The 24,337-nt window shown below is 37.9% G+C and overlaps 2 protein-coding genes across 10 annotated transcripts in view; one reads left to right on the plus strand and one right to left on the minus strand.

The window, feature by feature from the left end:
• The window catches only part of RGS20 (regulator of G protein signaling 20), a 39,180-nt gene extending 34,166 nt beyond the window's left edge, over positions 1-5,014 (plus strand). The window contains exons 3-5 of the mRNA XM_039521186.1: positions 1,211-1,297; positions 2,255-2,489; positions 4,118-5,014. Coding sequence (XP_039377120.1) covers positions 1,211-1,297; positions 2,255-2,489; positions 4,118-4,306 — 511 coding nt within the window. The 3' untranslated portion in view covers positions 4,307-5,014. The remainder of the gene's footprint in view (positions 1-1,210; positions 1,298-2,254; positions 2,490-4,117) is intronic.
• Positions 5,015-9,652: 4,638 nt separating this feature from the next.
• The window catches only part of TCEA1 (transcription elongation factor A1), a 51,732-nt gene continuing 37,047 nt past the window's right edge, over positions 9,653-24,337 (minus strand). For all 9 annotated transcript variants that reach the window (XM_039525302.1, XM_039525305.1, XM_039525309.1 and 6 more), the window contains 5 exons: positions 22,480-22,536; positions 20,751-20,905; positions 17,577-17,723; positions 15,955-16,026; positions 9,653-10,406 (listed from right to left, as the gene is read on the minus strand). In XM_039525302.1, the coding sequence (XP_039381236.1) occupies positions 10,398-10,406; positions 15,955-16,026; positions 17,577-17,723; positions 20,751-20,905; positions 22,480-22,536 (440 nt within the window). In that variant the 3' untranslated portion in view covers positions 9,653-10,397. The remainder of the gene's footprint in view (positions 10,407-15,954; positions 16,027-17,576; positions 17,724-20,750; positions 20,906-22,479; positions 22,537-24,337) is intronic.

A 24,337-nucleotide genomic window follows, 5' to 3' on the forward strand; every position in this document is an offset into this window, starting at 1 on the left:
GTGACCCCTGTACTAGGTTCCAGCAAAGGTTCTCCACCTTTCCACTGTGTGGACTACTTTGTAGGAGACAAAGCATCTCTCCTCCTTCCCAATCTTCAACTGCACTGCTTGGTCCTTAACATTTTTAAATTCTACAGACCTGCAGGGAGGTCTCCGCAGACTATAGACAAATGCTTGAGGAAGGAACATGTTAGAACTAATTCAGGTAGCAAAGTTGGAGGTAAGATATAAGCCATAAGTTTAAAAGGTGATCAAATGAAATAGATAAATCTAAGTGATAACCATACCTTTCTTTCATGTAATGGAGCTAAAGATAAACCAAGAAATTGATTTCAAATTATTCCCCAGAAATTCTATCAAGCTCTCTGGTTTGTCAGGTGTGGCAAGAGCCTGGAAATCCAGTGACACTATGGATAGTGCCTTATACTTGGTGCCTTTTTCTCCTGACAAATTCAAAAGTGCTTTACAGAGGGAGAGGGAGAATAAGATCAGTTTATTCCCCCCTCCCCTATAAAACAGAATATAGCAGCCACTCTGTGAAAGGAAAATACACAAGCTTTGGAAGTTTTAGGTCTAGAAACAAGGATAGGTTCTCTAACTGAAAGCACCTGGGAATTTAAGTGAGCTAGAAAATTACTACTAATACACTGGAATTTGACCAGGTACAGGACTTGACACCTGCTTCTAGTGAAGTGTGCTGAGAGAGCTTTCAATGAGCCTCGGTGGGGAGATTTTGGCATGTATTTAAGCCTCATATTAATCCTGCAAATACTGAGTTTAATGCTTATTACCATGAACAGTCCCAGTTACAATGCTGGCCACACTATGTAAAGACATATACTATTAAGCATAGTATTTATTACCATGAGTAGGCCCACTCAGAGAGTTAGTCCACAATGCTAGTGTTTTCTGGATTGCACCTTACATTCCGAAGCACATACCAAACTCCCTCTAGATTGCACTGAGAAACTACATTGGATAGCCAAAATTCTCCTGGCAACTGGAGCAGCTTTGTTAAGGTTGCTGGATTTACACTGATGTAAAACCAGTGCACGAGAAGAATCATGAAATAAAAGGGTACAGGTAATTTCTATCCCTTTTAGGTAAGGTAAACCAAATGTGTGTAAAATATTAAATATCAACAATTTGACGTAGTTTCAAGCTCTTCCTTATATAAACTTGACTGAGTTATCTGTTTGCTACCTTGCAGTCTTACTGTTAGGAATCAAGATGAAGAGAGAGCAAGGAGGACATCCCATGAACTCAGAGCAGAGAGTATTCCAAACTGTGAGGAGAGGTATCTTTTCTTTCTTTGAGCATTTATATATATATATTTATAACAGCTAAATCTACAAGGCAAATGGTTTGAAATGCACAAATTACTCCCCTGCTGCCATCCATGCACCACCTGTTTAAATTCAATTCTCAGCCATCTCTAGCTGAATGTTACTAACATTCCCACTCGAACCTCTCTTTAATTCATGGCCTGATCCAAAGCCCATACTTTAAAAAAATTCTGTATTGGGATAGCTTCCACTGTATGGTGGTACAATAGCAATAACGTAGTAAAGGCAGAATCTCCCATTCTCCTACAAGTCTAATTTTTTCCTCCCTCATTGCCATAACTTTTGTGAAAAACTTAACCAATCCAACTGGTAGTGCCCACCTTTAAATAAGGAGTAATAAACAAGGGAGAACATAGATCCTATCACTAGTCAGGTAACTAATTAACTTTTTCTATCCTTTCCTGGGTGCTCAGATGCTATAACGGGGACCTATACAAACCAAGATAGGAGTATAGCTTTTGTGGTAACAGCTATAAATGTATTAATGTCTTGGCCTTCACTGTACGCATATTTATACCGTAATGGCAACACTGAGAAACCAAACAGATAAACAAACAGATAAACCAAAAAGACAACTGTGCATTTGAAGCCTAGAAAACATCTTCAGGGGTTGCATAAAGGTTTTTTCTTGTACATTAACTTCAGGCATTTCTTTAAAATAAAGCTAGTGTAAGTCATCGGAACATTTGATCACATTTTATCTGCCACAATCCTCCAATCCTTAAGTTTACTATTACTTCACAGCAGGGTGATAGTATTGAGTATCAGTTAACTGTCCAACCTACAATGCATTAGACTCACGTAAAGCTCACTTTTTTTCCCCCTTTCTGTGAGAGCAAATGTCTTGTCTAGTGACTGAATTTTGAGTAACTAGCATCAATATCTCCTTTTCTATTCTCTCATTCAAGTCCCACTCCTACTCTTGAAGAAGTAAATGCCTGGGCTCAGTCATTTGACAAGTTAATGGTCACTCCAGCGGGCAGAAATGCTTTCCGGGAGTTCCTCCGAACAGAATTCAGTGAAGAGAACATGCTTTTCTGGATGGCCTGTGAGGAGTTAAAGCAGGAATCCAACAAGAGTGTCATAGAAGAAAAAGCAAGGTTAATCTATGAAGATTATATTTCTATCCTTTCTCCAAAAGAGGTGTGTGTCCCTTCACAGCTCATTCTTTAATTCTGCATTGCACAGTGGTGGTTGTAACATGAATAAAGACAGACAGCTAAACCAAGGGATACAGGTCTTATGACGTTCACTGCTAATAATTAGGCTTGGCAGAATTTGATTGTTTGTTTATAACTGAGATAATATCTATTTTAAGCTTAATTTTTATTTACATTTTCGCACTTCTGCAATATTATAGGTTTTAAGCATTTTTCAATTTTTATCCATTTACATTTTCACAGTTGCAGAAAATTATGTCGGGGCAGACAATTATTTAATGACAGCAGACCCTGGGGCTCAAAAAGCTAATGCTTTATAACTATTAAAACACACAATGTCAACATGCATATCGAAATATACAAAGGACATTTCCTTAAATTCAACTCTAAGTTCTCAAGCAGCATTTTTCTTACTTTGCCTATCTGTAAATTTTGATCAGACGGAAATTTTGGTTTGTGTAAACAGTGAAATTGATGCTTACCTACATTTACTGATAAAAATCTAATCCTTCCAAGCCTACTACTAATGGAGACTTAAAAAGTGAAGGCATCAGGGTGCCATGGTTGAAACTATCCTCCATCTTCCCAATTAACAAACAAAGCAGCAGATGTGGTACCATAAAACACTGATGTTAGACACCTGTAATTCCTAGGCATAACAGGGCAAAGAGCATTGTCCTCGCTTAAATAACCAAACAAGCTAGGTTTTTTTCTTAGGAGTAAAAAAGAAATGGGAGATCTTAAAATATTTAAAACCTTTAACTGTAATTTGCTATGAAATATAAAGGAATTGCTCAAATATAACCTGTTTTGAGAACTCCTGCTATACAGCAAAAGTTAACCATAAATAAAAGTTTCTTAGCTTTGTATATCTGCTAATTTTATCTACCAGTCTGATATTGGCAAATATTTTATACACTGAACATTACACTATAACAAGGTTGAGTTTGTTTAGTTGGTTTCTTGTTTTGAAGGACTATAAACTCAAATATCAGCCAAAAGCTTATTAGCCACAGTGGTGGGAAAAGCACTACTTGTGTACAGATACAAGCACTACTGAAATCTAGTAACTGTTAACACAATATCTTTGAGATTGCTACCTCACTGAAATTTAAATTTTCATAATATCGCTCTCATATGGAACCATGATATAACTATTTGCAATTCATGTCTAATTCTGCCTGCTTTTTAGTAAAAGGATTTGCTTAAACAACATTTCTACAGGTTGCAGCTTCTTTCTGGTTAATTCAGTTGCTATGAATTCAGCCTCAGACACCACTTATTGTCAAGGAAACGAAAACTAGTCACACAAAATTAAAAATTCACTGCACTATTAAGCAGAAAGAGCAAAAATTCCAGCTGTACCGTCAGAATTTAGCACAAATAGGATTCCAGACAGTAAAGTAAGGCTGTCTTTGAGAGGATTCCACTACTTGAGGAGATAATTGCATCCAAAGTTGGAAGTGATAATTCTATGTATATCTGAGACCCTTTACACTTTGTTTGAGGGGTGAAGATTGAAGGGGGGAGGGAGAAAAAACTTTAAGTGGGTAGAGCTGGAAAAGTGTGTGCGCTATTACCCATGTCAACAAATGCTTTTTTAATACACAGGTCAGCCTGGACTCCAGAGTAAGGGAAGTTATCAACCGAAATATGCTGGAACCATCACAACATACTTTTGATGATGCACAGCTTCAGATTTACACCTTAATGCACAGAGACTCCTACCCACGGTTTATGAACTCTGCTATTTATAAGGACTTGCTTCAGTCCTTATCTGAGAAATCCATCAAAGCATAATATTTTTATTAATGTATTTATTAAAAAAAAGAAATGGAACTCTGGGCTACATCAACCAACAGGGAATTTAGAGTTAATAGGATATTTACCTGAAAATAACTCAGGCATATTTTAATATGGACTGTCAATGTTTTAACCTGCCGAGGGCTCTGACACCACAAGCTAACTGCAGTCTCTGATCAACTTAAGTGACACTTTGCAAAGGAGAACGTAGAGATAGTTAGATGTTAAAAAAGTCGTATTTTTACAATAGCAGAATGTACTTGGGCATGAACTTATAGAAGTTAAAATTACCACTCTAGAAAGAAAGCTCTCTCCAATTTATTTTTTTAAACTGTTAGTTATGACTGCTCTCACCCTTCCCCCCACCATTGTGCAGCCACAGTAAAAATACTTGCGCTGTTGATACTTGGGCTACACTAGACTGAAGCCTCACATTTTATAATAGTACAACCTGGTCACTACTTATGAAGTGGAGCTGGTACTTGTCTTGGAGTGGCTACCTGATACATATAAGCAATGTGCTCATGGCAATGAAAAAATAACAACCTCAAGTTTATGGAAGCTAGTGGTTTGGAATAATACTGCCTATAAAATTCTCTTACTGAAAAGTGTTATTTTACTATCAGAGTCTGCTGAAAACATTTGTAAGTTCATACTGTTAATGTTTATAAAAGCTGAAGAATTTAGGAGAGGGAAGAGTCTGGGCATTTATAATCATAAATAAAGCACAAGAATTATCATGTGGTGTTCTCTTCACTGCAAAGGCAGATGCAAATAATGGTAATTAATATTTCAGTATTTAGTCCCTAGAGCTCTGCAGTAGCAGCCATTTGATGTGTTCACAGATGCTGAAAATCCTAAATTACAGGCCAGATTGTTTGGGGGTTGCTTACTTCAGGGGTGATATTCATACACTTCATACAAAAGCAAGTTAAAACAAGCTTTCAGGGATATGGCATTAATTCAGGCTCAGAAGATCTCAAAGCAAAGCAGTATTCTTCCACAAGCTTCTGACTTGTATTTCTGGTATCCCTAATATATTGCACTCGTATGTGCAGATTAGTGCTTTTTGCCAAGCCTCATACCTATTACCATATGGCATGTCAACACACCCCAGAATTAGTTATCATAGTTAAATCTAGGAAGAAGTTAAATTGCCTTTAAGTACCAATTTATAGATCCATTTTTACAGAGTTGCTTAATCTATAGTAATTAAGCCAAATACACTGTAGTTTAATGTAATTCCACTACATACATTTTAGTTTACTGTAGAATTCCCTTCAGTGGTAGTTTCCTATGTATTGATTTGAATGAATGCAGTGAGATGTGAAGCAGAAGGGAGGTGGAGAGGAGAAGGGTAGAGAGTGAAAAATCATCTCTTTAAAAGGGATTCATATAGGCAGTTTTGCATTGCTTTTTCTAGGAAGCTATTGCAATCTTTCTCCAGCCTATCAGCAGTTCTCCCATCTGGGCACTATGATACTAAACACCTTCTCACTGGAGGAAAATTCAGGCATGTGCTAATTTCCTTGCTTGTTCAATGCACCATGCAGGAGATATGTTTTGCTCTTTCAGTGTTAATCCAGTTAAAAAAAAATAATGAGCTTTGTCACTAAACAATATCAAGGGAGAAGACCTGATACAAGGTAAGTTGTAAGCAACAGCTGTGGCCAAATAGTTTCCATCATCTATTTCTATAAAAAACACAACATTTAACGTCAGTTTGAAAAAAATGATTTAAGCAACATTTAACAAGTTACACTGCAAAACTGTGCTGCCAGCTGCCTTGCGGGGTTGGATGACTTAGGCTACTTATTTGCCGCCAAAGCGCTGCCGCCGCGCGCGGCGGCAGCGCTTTGGCGCGAAGGCGTGTAGTCAGCGCTGCGAGCGGAAAATCTCCCAGCGCGCTGTCGTCCGCTCTGTGGGTGGGAAGGGGCGGACAGGCAGCGCTGGGAGCCGCAGCTGGGGCTTTGATTACACTGGCGCTTTGTAGCGCCGCAATTTGCAGCGCTGCAGAGGGTGTGTTTTCACACCCTGCTGCAGCGCTGCAAATTTGTAAGTGTAGCCAAGCCCTTAGTTAAAAAGAAAAGAGCTCTTCTAGGTCACTGGTTAAAATCTGGTCCGAGTCAGTAGTGACTGTTAGTTGTTACTAGAATACATTTGGCGGCTGGTTATGTCAAATTAGAGATCTCAGTCCAGTTCACTGATATATCCACAGCATAAGACAATATTCAAATTAATAGTTTCGGTTTACACTGCCTATTAACTGGCATGCTGGCTAGTAGTCTCAGCACTAGCCAAAGATCACAATAGGCATGTTGGTGAGGTAGCAGTGGGAGAACTTGGACTATCACTGAATATGCTGTACTTATGTATTAATTTGGTTGTGTCAGGCCTTTCAGAAGCACTGAGATGACAAAAGAAGTTAAACTAGGTCACTTTCAGCTTGCTAGAGAGATCAGCTATATCCATCAGAAAAGTTCAAAGCTGTGTCATTTCATGAAACTGACAATTTAGTTTTGTTTAATGCTTCCCCCATCTTTTTAAAGATGCCTCATTAAGAGCTAGGAGACAAACAGAACAAATGTGCATCATATGAAATGCAATGGGATCTAGCCTATTATACTCAATGGAAGAGACTTACTGAAATTAAAGAGATACTGTCCAGAATTTTTTTTTAATTTATCAGACTATTAAAAGTGAGAGTATTTTAAAAATCTAATTTGCTCATTTCTACTGCTTGTTTTTACTTTCTGCATTTCACTTCACTTGGACAATTAAGCTAGACTGGTCAGTTGCTTGGGAAATTAAAAGTTAAAGGAAACTTTCCATTCGTTTCCTGTGTGGTTAAAACATACCCTCCCGTCACACAATTTCAGGATATTGGACCTAAGCCTCTTCACAGCATCTCTTAAGTATTAAATTTTAGCATTTCTTCATTTTAACTGAATTTTATATGTGATTAAATAAGATTAATTAAATCACACATAAAAGAGCTTTCCCTGTATTTTGTTTCACTATTCGTAACTATGCATAAACTCATCTCAGGTGAAATATACTAACCTTTTCCAAGGGCCAAGTTTTGGTCCCACTGAATTAGGAAATACTAATTAGAGTGTTATAGTCGGCAATAATTGTTACAGAAATATGAAATATTTGATCATATCTACACAAGTTATACAGAACAAATGAAGTCAAAACCATTATTACAGGATCAATATATCCTGGCTTGAAAATAAACATTGCTGGTTTGCATTGGCATTTATCTAGCAGCAGGACATCATTAAGCTGCACTAACCTTCTATTCCACTGGTACTAGCTTTTAAATGTTTGTACTTTATATACCAATAACTCCCACAGAACATTCATACTGTTAAAGAGTATTCTTTTCATGAACCTGCTAAGCAATATTAAAATTGCATGAACCCCTTCAGCCAACACATCAATTGATGCTATCCACATTGTGCTTTAGACTGAACTTTAAATTCCAAATTCATTAGTACAATATAATGAAGTACAATATACCAAACGTCTGTAGGTTACACATTTTAAAAATCACACAAAAATTTGTTCCAGTAGCACGGTGTTCCAGTATCTAGGTGTCCTTTCTAATATGAGAGGGCACTTTGAGACACAAAGAATGACCATTAAAGCCTTCTTAATATGAAATTTAAAAACTAATAATGCACCCTGAGAAATTGTGTTTAACTTCTTCATCTAAAGACACAGCCAAGTTTTAAACTATTAGTGAGCATCAGTCTCAAACTAAACACACTACAATAACTTTATGGGGACAGGATGACTCAATTTAATTCAGCAACCTATCTCGGTCAGGAGGGACTAAGGCCCTTAACTTGTCCCATTTTGGCCAATGGGAGTTTTGCCCAAGTAGCTGTAGGATCTAGTACCAGAAACTGTTACTACCTCCTGGCTGGGGCTTTAGATGAAGAATATCTCATTCCAGTTCTCACAAGAGTCTGAACTGTGATACAGGCTTTAGTGATTTGTGCATTTCCTGTGCAAAGTCTCACAAAACTGAGCAGGCATGGAAAGTGAATTATTATCGTATCTTATCATCCAGGGAAGCTATCCTTTCATGTAAGGGCAGAGATAGGTTGAGGGTAGACAGTGTGAGGAACTTCGTACACACCACGCTGTGCCTGTTCTGTAACTAAATGAGATTTCCACTGCTGTCAAAGTTCAGCTGGTACCGAAGTCACAAGGACTATATTTGCTTAATACAATTTGTTAGACTTGTCCTTTCAGAAGTGCCCAAAAACAAAGGACAGACACACGGACACTAAACATCTATAATTAAAGTCATTTTTTTGTTGTCTAAGGCAACTTAAAAAATTTCAAGATATTTTCAGATACATAATTAAAACAGTCGTGCTAAGTTTTAATTGTAGATTATTCTGTTCACTTTTCAAGTCACTTTAATTTAAAAAATATCTTTCTGAATTAGAGCAGAAATATCAAACAAGCAGAATCCAATTTTTTTCCATAAAATTATGCAATAACCTTTGAAATATTTGAATAATTTCCTCCTTTTTAAAAAGCAGATGTGTCTATAACAAGCAAAATTCTTATCCACATTTATTTTCCCTTCCAAAAGAATAGACTATTTTTCTCTTTCAATAGGAAAGTTTGATTTGTAATGCAAAATTAAAGTATTTAGCACACTCTTTTTTGGGTCTCACAGCTTAAGTGTTTTCAGAATTTAACGCTGCCTCATTTGAAACCATGTCTCTACCATTACAGAGCAAATCAGCAAAAGAAAAATTCTGTCTGCCCATTCCAGTTAAGGAGTTTATTCTCCAGAAACTAAATGGATTTACATACTACAGCTACCCACAAATTCCTCACGCATTGATTGGACAGACCTTCCTCACCCCAGAGCTTAGATAAATATAAATATAAATATAGAGGTTGCCAAAAATGTAAGCATCTTATGTCCTCTAACCATGCTGGCTCTTTGCTAAATAGCATTTGCAAAGTGTTTTAAAAGGTTCCCTGTTAAAAAACAGATTCTAATAAAACAAATCTTTCTATCATCCTGGATGGTGAAAGACCATAATTTTAATGATTTATTCTGGTCTCTGGTTTGATCACTGGCATCAATGATTCAACATATCAAAATAAAGTTAATTATCAGTTCACGGGAAACTAATGCCATTTATATGAATTGATGTAAAGTAATATTACTTCCCCAACCAGTTTATCTTTTTATCAACTGGTTTACTGACTATCATTTAAACAGCCTGCCACAAAATGTCTTTGCTCATTTACAAAGTCTAAAATAAACTCTGGTATCAAACACATAAGCAAAACAAACCAATGAGATCAAATTTAAACAAACTATTTAAGTCATTTCTCCAGAAATAAAATCTAGTGGTAGTAATGTACAGGCTTTAGGGCAATACAATAAATTGGACTGATCAATGCTGGTTACATAAGCAAACTTATCCAAGCATTGCAACAGAGAGGTCAATAGATCCATTAACAAAGTTCCAAACTTCATGATCAGAATTTAAGCATTAATTCATAAATGGTATGTACAAACCAGACAGAGCCAACAAGTTGCAATTTAGATACCACAGCAGATTTGGTATAATTAAAATGAAGTTAGTTGTCCTTCCTCCCCAAAAATTAGTAGGAATATGCCAATAAGAAACCAATACAAATTTCATTCATACATTTTTAACATAGTTGAGAGGTAAAATGTGTCTGGTGGGTATGTTTCAGACTGTAAAAAAATATACAGTACATTGTTCACATAGTTAAGAAAAACAATTCAGTTACCAAAAGTTTATTGATAAAAGTTTAATGTCAACTTACTTATAAAAATGAAAAAATATTTTAAACATACACCATACAATTGAGCATCCGGGCCCTACTGACTATTAACTATAGGAAAGCATTTAAGGAAGTTGTGTCAAAAACCAAAGGTTAACTCCAGGGATGTATGCTGCTTTAAAAAAAAAAAAAAGTTTCTTGTTTGCAGGAACCTACATGCCTGGCCTAGTTCTTAAAACTAATTACAAAATCCTCTTTCATATTGGTCCAGGTGTCTTGACAGTTGTTTCTTCTAACAGAACTGTCAAAAGAAAAGAAATATTTTATGAGGTATCTGCATACAGCTTATTTCTAGTTCTTTGCAAGAAGGAAGAGAAGAAGGCACTGCTCTAAGATGTGGTAATTACTAGTCACAGCATTTGCTTACATTCAAGAATCTTCACAGGGTCTGAAAATCTTTTTTCTGTTCACTTGCCCATGGTGAGTGCAGAGAAAAGTGTATTTGGTGCAGAAGCCATTTGTATTGGTATGAAAGAATTTCTAGACGTGACAGGTTATTAAATACCTTGAAGTGTGGGTTTGACCTAACATTAAATAAAAGGGCAAAAATATAGGTTAGCTTTATAAAACTTCAGAAAGGTTCACAAAACAAAGGAAGCTTTCCCCTGGCATTTTCCCAATTTTCTTCTGCTGACATTTTTAGCATGGAAACAATATACGCTTCTGGGGTGCTACAACAGCCTAATAGGGTGAAGAAACTGTAAGAATTAGGGGAAAAACAGAAGTCTGATATTCACAATTCACTGTACAATGGCCCAATTAAGTAAAGAAAGATTTTTTTCCCCTAATTATAGTATTGTCTTCACTATACTAGGCCATTGTAGCTCACCAGAAGTTTTTTAAATAATCTTCCAAAATACAAGAATTTGTGTAAGTCAATTCCAGAGCTCTCTCACCAACCCTTCCCCCACTACCCACCAGCAATCTGGCAGCAACAGGTCTTCTTGCCCTCTCCACTGAAATGGAGAAAAAGCTGAAAGGTGCTCAGGTCTCTTCACAGGAGTGCAATTAAAGGGAGCTCCTGGTTTGTCTCTCCTCTTCCTCCTTCAGCGGCTCCACCTGCTGCTAGGAAGTTTGGCAAAACTCCCCCACTCGTGGGCACCAGCTCCTCCTCTGTTCCCATTTCATATCCATCAGCTTAGCTAAGGTACTTTTATGGCCCCCATTACTGTAGTATCTGACTGCCTCCCAATCTTTAATGAATTTATCTTCACAACACCCCTTGCGAGGTAGGGAAGTGCTGTTATCCCCATTTTGCAGAAGGGGAACTGAGGCACAGACAGACTAAGTGACTTGCCAAAGATCACACAGGAAGTCTGTGTGAGAGGGAAATATTGAACCTTGGTCTCCAGAGTCCCAAAATAATGCCCTACGCTCTGGAGCAAGCCCTCACATGGCCAGAAAAGGAGGAGGGGAAAGTGTATGGGCATGGGGCTCCCACACGCCATTTAGAGGATACTAAGCAGAGGAAGAGGAGCTGTGTTCCCGCACACTCTCCACTCCTACAGATCAACTTCAGTTTTGCAATTTTGTAGTCAGTGTGGATCCCGCTCTAAGTGTGCACGTGTCTCATGTACGTAAGACTAGAGGTTTTTTTGAATAGCAGTGTCTATCAGGGTCACATATGCACCCTTGGCTTCCTTGGGCTCCCATAGGAGGGCATACAGAACAGGGAGGTGGTGACCCTCCTTCATTCCCCTCACAATTCAAAATCTGTATAGCTGGGGACTCTGAAAAATTGGTGATAAAGGGTGGGATGTGGGATCCACACTGGCTACAACTTCTCAAAGAACTACAGTTACTGTAGGGTCAGTAAACTTGCTTTCTTCTTTTGAGTATGTGTCAGTGTGGATCCCACTATAGGTGACTGAGAGCAGAATCTTCTCCAGATTTTGGAAATGAAGAATCTCGGCTCTATTAGTCAAACAGGGACTGGAGTACTGCTCTTCTGAACTTGGCATCTGCCCTGGCAGCCATGTCAAGTGCATAGTGTTTCAAAAAAGGTCAGTGGGCTTGTTCCACAAGGCTGTCTTACAGATCTCAGAGATCAGTATATTTCTGAAGCAGGCCAGTGGTGGCTACTGGCCAGGAGCCCAGCTCTGAAGGCAGCACAGCTGCCAGCAGCAGCGCAGAAGTAAATATGGCATAGTATGGTATTGCCACCCTTACTTCTGTGCTGTTGCCTGCAGAGCTGAGCCCTCAGGCAGCAGTCGCCACTATCCGGCCACCCAGTTCTGAAGGCATCAGCGCAGAAGTAAGGGTGGAATGGTACGGTATTGCCACCCTTACATCTGCGCTGCTGCTGGCGGGGCAGTGCCTTCAGAACTGGGCGCCCGGACAATAGCCACCGCTCTCCGGCTGCTCAGCTCTGAAGACAGCGCAGAAGTAAAGGTGGCAATACAGTTGACCCCCTCTAAAATAACTGTGTGACCACCCTGAAACTTCCTTTTCGGTCTGGGCCCCCAATTTAAGAAACGCTAGTCTCCCCTATGAAATCTGTATAGAATACAGTAAAAGCACACAAAACACCAGATTTCGCAGGGGGAGACCAGATTTCATGGTCCATGATGTGTTTTTCATAGCTGTGAATTTGATAGAGCCCCAGCTATAAGAGAACCCATTAAGCTTCCACATGGGAGCAGATTCTCTAACTGGAGGGCAAGTATGGAGAAGGTTCTTGAGAGATCTCAATACCAAAAGATGTGAAAAGACCAAGTGTGCCTATATCTGAGTGCAGCATACTGATATTGCTACAAGATGGACTTTGAAGGAGCTACTAGCTAGTCATGCTTTCTTCAGGAGAAGCACCAAGACTACAATCCTTGGTCTTAAGGCCTCAATTGCCCATAATAAAAACCTTTTCCACATCAAGGAGTAAGTCTTCCTATTGGAGAGTTTCTGACCCTGTAAAAGGATCTCCTGGGCCTGCAGAAAACAGTCTGTCAGTCCTTGTTCAAACAGCCTACACCACAGACCATGCAGCGACTGTGGGTCTAAATTTGACCCTGGTTCTGTGATAGCATGTCCAAACCCATGAAAAGGTAGGGGTGGGTGGGTGTGTGTGTACATCTGCAGATCAGATGGCCAAAATTGCCTTGGCCAGTAGGGGATATCACAATGAATGTAGCTTTATCTTGTCTAATCTTGGATGTGATCCTGGGGATTGGTGCAAAGACATGCAGAAGTACTTGAGAACCACCAAGCAGAAAGGTGTCCAGAAGGGAACTGGGCCTGTACCCCTTAGACCAGACATCCTCATTTGACACTATCTGCCATGGCAACCAGATGAGAATGCCACACTGGTGAAATATTGGGTCTAGGATGGATTTCCAGTGACCACTTGTGATTGGTTACCATCTTCCTGCTTAGAAGTCTACCAGGTTGTTTTTGACCTCTAGTAGGCATTTACTTGGTAGTAGGAGTCACTTGGTGGTGATGGCACCATTTCCAGGACTCAACCACCTCTAGGCAAAGTGGGGATGATCAAGCATCTCAATCTCCAAAGTGTCCATGACCTGCACCCAGCTCTTGAAAGGTCCTGAAGTTGTCCAATGCCTGTATCAGCACCAAAGCTACTTCTTTCCCGGGACAACGATAAGGCGCTGTTAGATAGCGAAAGTGGTCATTTGGCCTCCCACTGTCATGTCTCTGCCTTCCAGTGACCAGGGTCTTGCTAGTGAAGCTGCAGGAGAAAGGCACCTCCTCCTTCTTCTGCAAAGACAGTAATTAACTCCTACAGGCCTGAGAAGGTGGGCCCCAATAGCCCCAATAGGGCCACAGTAATATTCTGTATGTGCACAGAAGGCTGGCTGGTTGCTGGCTGTGCTAGTGCCAATCCCTGCATGCCTGTGATTGCGGTCTGTAGAGAGCTTCTGGTTTCTAAATGATGATACTGCTCATAGACCTCAGCAACAAATCATCTCTGCTGGATGTCAGAGAAAAGGCAAGGCCTAGGGATGGTGAGGAGTACGCTTCCACAGGCAGCACTGATTCATAAAATATCTGCTCTGAGGACTATGTCAGTGCAAATGTCTCTCTCAATGCTGAGTGTGGCTCAGGTGTGCTCTAAGTCTGTATTATCGATGCTAGAATGAATATCATGGGGGGGGGGGGTATGTCCGGTACCAGAGCCATACTGCACCACAGTCAGTTCCTTTCTGTGTATCTTTGATGCTAGGTGTGACTTGCCTTCTGACATCTTCCTGTATCCCTCTTTACGAGAGAGCACAGAGCTCATTCCCCACCCATTCAGGGTGGCCTCTTTCAGCACCGTTTCAACCTCTGAGGTGTCAACTTCAATGCTGGGCCTGCTGATGGGCTTCAGTGCCAGACATGGTACTAGTGCGGATATTGATGCCCGGCCTGGCTTTGGCACCACTTTCTCTGCTGAAGTCTTCAGCATCACCTGCCTGTCAGATAGATGTAGGCTTGACCATTAAAGGGATCTTCAAATTCAGCTCTTCTGTCTCTAAAGGCACTTTCACAGATTGGTCTGGAATATGAAGCTTCAGCCTTGCATCCCTTGATTTGTGGGTTCTTTCAGAGAAGGAGAGGCAGACTGAGCATCTGCTTAGACAGCAAGACTCTCCCAAGTAGAACACACATCTGCTTGGCCAAACTTTCAGAGGAATTAGACCATCACAGAATGGACCAGGCTTGAAGAGTCCACTATGCCAAATTACTGTTCAGTGGGGGTCAGGGAGTGTGCAGGTGCGGGGGAAAGGGCTGCAAGCAGCTTTCTATTTGACAAGCACTAAAAACAGACTAGCATAAGAAAATAAAGAATGAAGATGGTTCTAAAGAATCTCAGAAGATCTGAAGGAGTGTTTTGAGAAGTCTAGCAGGTTGAACACCAGCTAGGTTCCATCTTGTTGCCACAGGTGGCAATAAGTAATTGAAGGAGGGTCACAGCCACCTCATCTTTTATGCCCTCATACAGGAACATGAGGAGCCACAAAGTGTATGTGCAACCCTGAGGGACATGGATATTCAGAAAAATCCAGTCAACGTGCAGAGGTTCATGCACACCTAGAGCGGGATCCACACTGACACATACTTGAAAAATGAATGCTACACACTGTTGGAAAGCTTGAGACCTTTGCTTTCCAGTGTATTTATTTCTAATCCTATTTGTTCATAATATGTTTGACCTGAACAGTCACCGGCTCCTAAGACCAGCAATGCTTTTTTGGCACTGATCCAGGACATTATAGTAAATTGCAGAGCTTGGTCCACTGTAATTTTTTATATTAAATATAAATATAAAAAATTAAAATAAATGAATAATGGAATTCATTGCACAGTACAGCAACATTTTGCACTCTACCTGAACTTCTGGTTTAGAAGTGGTATTACTGAATCCTATTTGAGAATCTATCCTGAGTTACACAAATGACTGTCTAGATCAAATAGTTTCATCTTGCTTTCCTCCACATCCTTCTAGATTAAAATTCTAGCTGTTCTAAGTGCTTACAAATCCTGTACACTTCATTTTACACTACAGTAAGTCTTAACAAAAAGCTGAAAGACAAACTAAGACTACAGGGAAATATGAAAACTGATTTAATGGACATAGGTAACTGGATGGCTTGAAAATTGCAAACTATAAAAGTTTCTCCTCCAAATATATTTCTCGCTTAAAAGTATTTGGCAATATTTACAATTTATCAAACTGGTTTGAGAAGAAAAATAAAAGAATACAAAAAACCTATTTGAGTTGTTAATCACAAAAGTAAACTTGACATTTGACCATCTGCTACACAATATACAGAAGAGAACAAAAGCTTTACCTTCCATCTGTTTCCACATTCATTACAGACAACAAATGTTGTCATAGGTTCATCAGCACTGCGGGTTTGAACCTACAGTAAAGGGAATGGGGAGGAAAGAAAAGAAAAGTGTTAGCACCATGATCCTGTTCAATTATTTCACATCTGTTCAATGTAAAGTTACTCAATGCTAAAATAAAATTTGTATATCCTAAATAAAATTACCACAAGATCTATCCAAATACGTGATTTTAAAAGTTACCATATTTGAAATCCATTGTAAAATGTGCTTCAACATTCCATTTTAAGTGTTGTTATAAAGCTTAAGAATGCAGATTCTCAGCCCCCACAACCTACTCCAGTTCACAAAATGGTTACACCCTCACATGTGAAATGAAACTAGATGAGTTAAAATCTAAGCACCAAGTCAATTGTGAACACGCGAGAGTACAAACTAGGCAAACAGCTAACAAATTGGAATTACCAGATTTTTTACAAAATAATCATGACTATTTCATTTTGCATTTACAGAAAAAAGGTAGTAAAACATCTGTGCCAACACATCCATAGGGAAACCCCTTTGTTTGGCAGACTTAAGTACTAAAAGTATCCATTTCAATAATGAAGATCAATGTAGAACTGTGCAAATATTTTTGAGTTTTGTTTTTATGGAAGTAGCAATTGCACATTCTGCATAGATTTACATAAATATACTTACGATGAGGTGGACTAAAAGTATAAAGATTCAGACAGATTTTTACTGCAAGTGTTTACATCAAAACATTTTAGATACTAGAAGCATAAACTGAGCTTATTAGGCTCAAAGGTATGCATTGCAGCATTGCTGAAATCAACATGGACTTGATTTGCAAGTTTTTGCACACAATTCCTAATTAAATTAGTGGGAGTTGCATGAACAGAAGGCTTGTAAATCAGATCCTATTTTAATAAAATCATAATTAATGTTGAATATTTATGTTAATATGCAGAGGTTTTCTACATATTACATTTGCCATCACCACCCAAATACACAGATAGTTCAAACACACTGAAGCACTAGTTATAGCAGTTAATCTCCCACACATCACAATTTTAAAAACAGCTAGAAAAGAAAGTCTAGCAAAGAATTGCTGAAATGGGGGAAAAAAATACTTGTCAATGTTAAAGAATTTCTAATACATCCTTGGAAAGAGTTTAATTAGTGTTGGGCTTAACTGCTGATTTCTAGGATGAGTGCTTCTAGTTGCATCAAGTTGAAGGATTGAGGAAAGAGTAGCAAAGTAATAAGATGAATATTTTCTCCATAGAAGCATATACAAATCTATGAAATACCAACAGAAATAAGAATATTTGGAAATACAAATTCACTGTTCATAATTGGTTGTAAAAAGAGGCTTTTTTTGCACCAATGTTTAACTGCTATTTCTCTAAGAGACGAATATTAATTTGCTTTAGGCTAATGAACCAAGAAATATTTAAAAGTAACTCAAATACTGCTATATTATAAATGACAATTTTCTTCAACTATCAAGTTACAAAATGCTGAAACAAAAATTCTTTAAAAAAAAAAAAGAGAAAATTTCCTTAAAATTGAGATTCAGCCTTGACAAGAAAAAAAGGGAACAACAAGAATGATTATGTACCTGTGTGTAAGTGCAATTCTTCTTTTTACATTTGCCACATGTAAACAGGTCAGTCTGGGTGCCTCCTGTCTTAGCCATCTGGTGCTCTCTGATAGCTTCTTTGGTCAGATTTTTGCGCATCTCTTTCAGCTCATCACTTGCCATCTCCTGTTATGGACAAAAAGACTGTCTACCATATTGTCAATTTGCTGTTGGGTCGTCTCTTCTTACAGTTTTGATACACTATTGCTAGTATGACCACTGTATACATCAACCTAGCAAATTTCATTTTGAAAATGTATATAATCATATTGAAGATAGGGTTTTGTTTTTAAATCCAGAAATACTTATCCTATCAAGCGGCAAAATCATTCTATGAATCTTGGATCTTTGCTAAATTCTCACTGAATAAGCTTCAACTTTACTTATCACAAATTCCACTAAGTTTGCCAAAGATGCTACCTAAAGTTAAAACATGTCTTCATTCCTTTATACTGTTGGTGAAACAGCAGAAGTTACATAACTACCAAATTTGCAAAAATGTTTGCATGCAAAACATGTCTGACCAGTGACTATCAGAAAGGCTAAGTGAAGACACTAGTTAGTGTCGGGGTAAAGAAGAAAAGGCAGTAGAGAAAGGTCCCCAGGAATGAAACCTTGTGCAATTTTCTGGTTGTGAAAAATTTAAACTCACTATTTTTGTTTTTGCATTACCAAAAGTTTATTTCCACCATGAAACACAAATATTTGGTCTAAAAACAAAAATATTTAAGTCAATATCCAAGTGACTGGCCTCCATGGTGTCTTGTTACACAAAATGGCAGCATTACAGAGTTAGTAGCTTTCATTTCTAACTTCTGTTAATTTTTTAAAAAGCTTTTTCAGGGTTCCAGACACCAGACAGGGTTTTTAAACTGTAACAAAGCCTAAGCGAGGCGGCTCTCTCTAAGGAAGCTCTCTCCAGATATTGCACAATCGGGCTTCAAAATCAGTTTTAAATTATGTATGTTCCTATTCTATACAAACTGCCCTTTATATAAAGCATTTTGTAAAATAATAAGTCCAAAACTTCACACTTATTAGCTCAAGCTTTAAAAGATGAGATGTTAAAAATTTTAAGCACATAATTGATGCTGTTCCTTTGAAAATATTCTACTCTGGATACCAGTTAATTGTTTTTACTTCAGTTTACTTGATCAGTTGGGTGCTCCATACTTTCTTAATGTTTTGTATGCAGGAATGAGCATTCCTAGTTTTTCCACTGTCCCAGTATCTGCATGGGATTTAGCAGTTCAATTAACACTGCTCCAGATTAAATACCTATCTCCTCTACATCAGCTGTCTTTATGGATATTTAGCCACTTAACTCAAAATCTTTTTAGTCTGAAATGAATTTAAAATCCCAATAATGATTGACCCTGAAGCGTTACTTTTTTATAAATACAATGATCAGAACAAAATAGAACCACATAGAATCAAAATGCCATCTGATTCTCTTTATACATATGTACTGGTCTGCCACCCTAAGTATACTTGTCTATATGCCCAGACCATTTTTCTCTTGAAGAACAAAGATCACCAATACTTATGACCTGTATGAATAGCTTATCTTCTGATCTAGTTCCAATCTTTTTTTTTCTTTGCCTGTTTGAGCACAACAAAATTTAAAAATGCTGACAATTACAAAGCAGGTCTAAGCTCTTATTAATTCTGTTTTTGTTTTTATCGTAACCTCTAATTTTATGTAATCAAGTTCATTGTTGCTACCTCTGTAGAAACTACACAAAGGCACTGACCCTAGGAAATTTCATTTAACGTTCCTCAGGCACAAGTCCCATATTCTCCTCTCCAATTATTTTCATATTCACTTCCTAAATCCACTTTGGATCACCAACATTTTTCATAAAACCCTGTGCTACATAACTCAAACATTTTAAGTCAGCATAAATTGCTGCATCAACTTGTATGGTCATTTCCCTGAACCTTATTCAAAAAGACACAGAATAGGGTTGTTAAGTAGGATTGTTTAAGCTACTGCACTTAGTTATTAGACTGGACAGGGTTACACTGTTTTCCGTCCTTTTTCCAATTTCCAATGCAAGTTTCCCTTTTTAAGCCTTTCAGTATCAAAAGTTAACTTGGGAAGTTAGCTAGAGATGTTCTGTCCTTCCTATTAACAATTCTGCAGTAAATTCCACTTTTACCAAGTTTTAACTTTCTATCTTGGGTTGGTAAGCCATCCCAATTCCTTTTTCTAATAAGATTTTTAGTGTATTTGACAAAACAAGTATGAATTTAGTCAGTTTTAAAAAACTTTCCCCTAAATATTGTGCCAGTGACATTTTAGTGATCTGTACATCCTATGTTCCTCCTCCTTTGTAGTAAAACACAAAACATACCTAGTCAAGTTTCTTTCAAAGGCATTTTTAAAAACAACATTTAAAAACAATCAGTACTTAATCCTTTTTTAAAATATCCATTGTTATAGTTTAAATTTAGTTTGCTTTTCTTTAATAGCAGGATCTTATTTTATTATCTTAATTAGTCCATTTCCTAGCTTATTCTTTCCCTCTTATTTTGTCTTTTTGTTAAAAAAATAAATATACTTGGGTACTACAAAGTGTCTGCAGTATGATAAACTAACCACAAATTTTAAAATTAACAGAAATTTTAAATAGTACTAAAAATAGCTCCAAAGGGTCTCACTACCACAAAGAAAGGAGACTCACCTGTAAAATTCAGGATGATATACCTAGCTTAGAAGTAGTCAAAATGCTAAAGCTAGCACTTGCCAAATACAAAGGCAGTGCTCTTTAATACTGATGATACAGTGAACCCAAATGGGCCACAACTTGTTAGCCTGGGAACCACAGTTCACCTCCCCTAATTTGAAGGTTGTTGCTGGTACAGGCTGCATTTTTTTTTTTAAATGCAGTACATTCTATTTCTAAGCTTTCTCCCTGAAGCACTCTCAGGAACATTCTACCTGCCTCTTGCTTTATTCAGGCATCACAACTTTTAGAATTACCCCACTATTTCTATGAATCTGCAAGCCATTATACTGCTGATAATTGTGGTTTGTCTTAAGTGCCTATGCTTATGAGAGTGTGAAGATACAAAGTATAAGAATGTTGATGGTTTGTATAGTTAAGTCAAACAGAGTAATAAAAGTTACAAGACCTAATATTTACTTACCTCTGCTGTCATTTTGGCAAACCTGTCTGGAGGTATGTTCCCACATAATACATTTTTTCTTAGATTAGGGTTCTTTGTGTCCTTGAGATTTGCTATTCTACTTCGTACCCTATTTTTGTATTTCATGTCAGTGTTTTTCAATTCTTGATATATAGGTGCTTAGGACTTAAGGAACACATCATCAACAAGTAACATGAAGAACACAATACAGTACTTCATTGCTTTGCAAATGTTTGCCCAGGTTTACACAGGCTTGGCAGGATTAGATTTTTATCAGTAAATGTCAGTAAAGATCAATTTTACCATATACACACAGACGAAAAATATTTCCATCAATAATAACAGAAATGTACAGATCAGCACAGTGATAAAAAAATACTGCTTGAGAATGTATTAGTTTTATTTAAAGATATTTACTTTGTATATTTTAACATGTGATGTTGACAATTTGTGTTTTAATCATTATAAAACTAAAGTTTGAATCTCAATGTCTATGGTCATTAAATAATTGTCTTACCTTCCTCAATTTCCCACAACTGTGAAAATTTAAATAGATAAAGATACTTACAAGCAAACATCTATACTATCTACCAAAATTATTTAAAAAAATAGAAATAAAATTCTGCTAAACCTACTCTTTACGCTGTTGATCAGTACCTTTCTTAGCAATGGCTGCCAGTGCTTGAATTACGTAATTTTCTCAATTTTTCTGCTCAACTCATGGCAACTAAGTAATGAAACTGCAGATCTCTCAAGATCGCTCTTTGACTTGTAGGAGCCTCCCACAAGAGTGCAACAGGCATCTTAAATTCATTCTGCTGAGGAACTGATTAGTTTCCAAAACAATGCAGTGTTGATATCTGAGCATCAATAATACCCAATCAAATTTCCAATGAAAAATGCAGCTTCCAAAGTTTTCAACTTGGCTACCTGATTTCTGTACAGAAAACATTCTCACGTTTTATGCTAAATGGCTGGGTAGCATCAGAAAGCTCGGATTGTTACTACCTATATAGCATTTGGTCAATTGCTAAGTAATAGATGTTGTCTGTTGCCAGTTTGGCTTCTTTGAAAACATTTTAAAGTCAATTTAATGAAGTTGGGGTGTGTGGGTGGAGGAAAGAGTCCTGATTTGTGTAAGCATTAACCACATTAGAATTAAAAACAAAACAACAAAAACTACACACTTAAAGCAAAAGAAGATTAAGCACTTTGATAATGCCAAGAAAATTTGTGACTAAGATTCATCCAAGATTATAGGAACACAATAACAACACCTAGCTCTTATATAGCACCTGTCATCGGTAGATTTCAAAGCTAAGGCATAAAGAGAAGTAACTTGCTCAAGTCAGAGGTGGGAACAGAACCCACTTCTGCCAAGAACCAGTCCAGAGCTCTATCTACTAGGCCACACTTTCTCTATAATTTCACTACCGATCACTTCAGTAAGATATCTGCTATAGCTGCTGCTAGCAGCAGCAACCTTAGAACTATCACTTAATTAAAAAGAGTTCTGTATGTAATTTAATGTTCATAAATTGTGAGAATTGCTTCTCACACTAAAAATTTTCATACTGCTGTACTGAACAAAATGAGTATTTTCCTATTGAATAAAATCAATGTTAATTTTTTGGAAAAAAATCCCCCCCCCCCCCCCCCATTTAAACAGCAATATAAATCCATCAGCAAATACTAATTCTAGAGCACTTAGATATACCACAAAGGATATCTTCTTCAATCTGAGATCCCAGCTCTTCCTCATCAGCACCAATAGCAATGTAGTCATCTGAACAAAAGAGAAGTTTGATTATCATCATTAAGTGGACATCAGATTTCCTTAGCAGCTCAAGTACCCACTGGGAATCCTGGAAAGCATAAGTTATGCCACAACCATAGTATGCATTTTCAGAAAAAATAGTGCACTACGTACTTTTATGATAGCAAAACCCTGTTATCTCATTATTTTGCAGAGCACACAAAAGGTAAAGACAACAAGATTGATAGAAAAGCAATGGCCTAAAATCTTAACCAGGAGCTAAACTGTAGATGTAGGTACTGTACAAAGAGCTTTTGTGTTATTAGTTAAGTCTTGAAGATTCTACTCAGTTTGACAAATGTCAATGTTTGCTCTGAAAGAAAAAGACTGAACTATCACTTCAACATGTGTGATAAAATTCACTCTCAAGATAGCATGGGTACATTCAATTAGTGTTAGATGATAGCAGAATCAGTAATTAAGTTGTAGAAAGGAGCTTAATGGACATTAAAAATATAATGAAAGCAGACAAACTGAAGTGCAATAAAACAGGAAATTTAAAGTGGTAAATAAAATAGGTAAAATACTTAAACTCTAAAAGACAGCACGAAAAGTTTGGCCTGAAATGCCCAATCTTAGAAATCTCTGAGTAGAGATTTTGGAGAGAAAAAGTAAAAGAAACATTTACTTCCCAATTTGACAGAGGACAGGCTAGACAGTGCAAGCACACTATCAACATTTTCCACCTTCCTTCCTCTCACTTTCATTTGCATTTTAAAAAGATCAAAGAACACCAACTAGAAATTAAGTCAATTTCATAAAATAAGTTAAAAAAATAGTTTCAGGTACCACATCTATCAAATGCCCATGTCAACTTTTGTGTTTTACAATCACATATTCCTACTTAAAAAAAAAAAAAAAGAGAGAAGTGTTCTCCCCTTTTGATATGTGAAAAGCCGACAAAAACAGCAGAACATGACTGATTACTGATGGGAAAAACAGTTTTGCCTACACTCAAAATGCTGTCAAAATGCACAATGCAAGGAAACTGAAGAGAAGAAATAACTCACTAATCTATTAGCGTAGCAATAATTTTAGGTAAGTTTCCAAAGAAAAGTGTGATTTAAATTGACATTGCATAAAATTTGCAAAAGTTATCTAAGTGATTCAGGAGACTAAATTACATTTACCCAAGTATTTAAGTCAGTTAGGCATCTTAACTTTCATTAACTGCCAGCTGGATTTAGACACATCCAAAAAACATTACCCCTTGTCTAACTGCTCCTGGCTGCTCTCTGTAAGTGAGTCTGTATAAAAATGGATGACTCAGTATTTAGAAAGTGAGCCCTACTATTGGAGAGAGAGTGTTAACGTGAGGGCAGGACTTGGGCCTACATATAACATTGCTCTAGTGCAGTGGTTCTCCAGTCCGCTGCTTGTTCAGAGAAAGCCCCTGGTGGGCCAGGCCAGTTTGTTTACCTGCCGCGTCCGCAGGTTCGGCTGATCGCAGCTCCCACTGGCTGCTGTTCGCCACTCCAGGCCAATGGCGGCTGCAGGAAGGGCGGCCATAGGGTGACCAGACAGCAAGTGTGAAAAATCGGGATGGGGATGGGGGTAATAGGCGCCTATATAAGAAAAAGACCCCAAAATTGGGACTGTCCCTATAAAATCGGGACATCTGGTCACGCTAGGCGGCCATCACATCCCTCGGCCTGCGCCACTTTCCACAGCCCACATTGGCCTGGAGCGGCAAACCATGGCCAGTGGGAGCCACGATCAGCCGAATTTGAGGACACGGCAGGTAAACAAACCATCCTGGCCCGCCAGGGGC

This window comes from Mauremys reevesii, linkage group 2, assembly GCF_016161935.1.
Source record: "Mauremys reevesii isolate NIE-2019 linkage group 2, ASM1616193v1, whole genome shotgun sequence".
Classification (NCBI taxonomy): domain Eukaryota; kingdom Metazoa; phylum Chordata; order Testudines; family Geoemydidae; genus Mauremys; species Mauremys reevesii.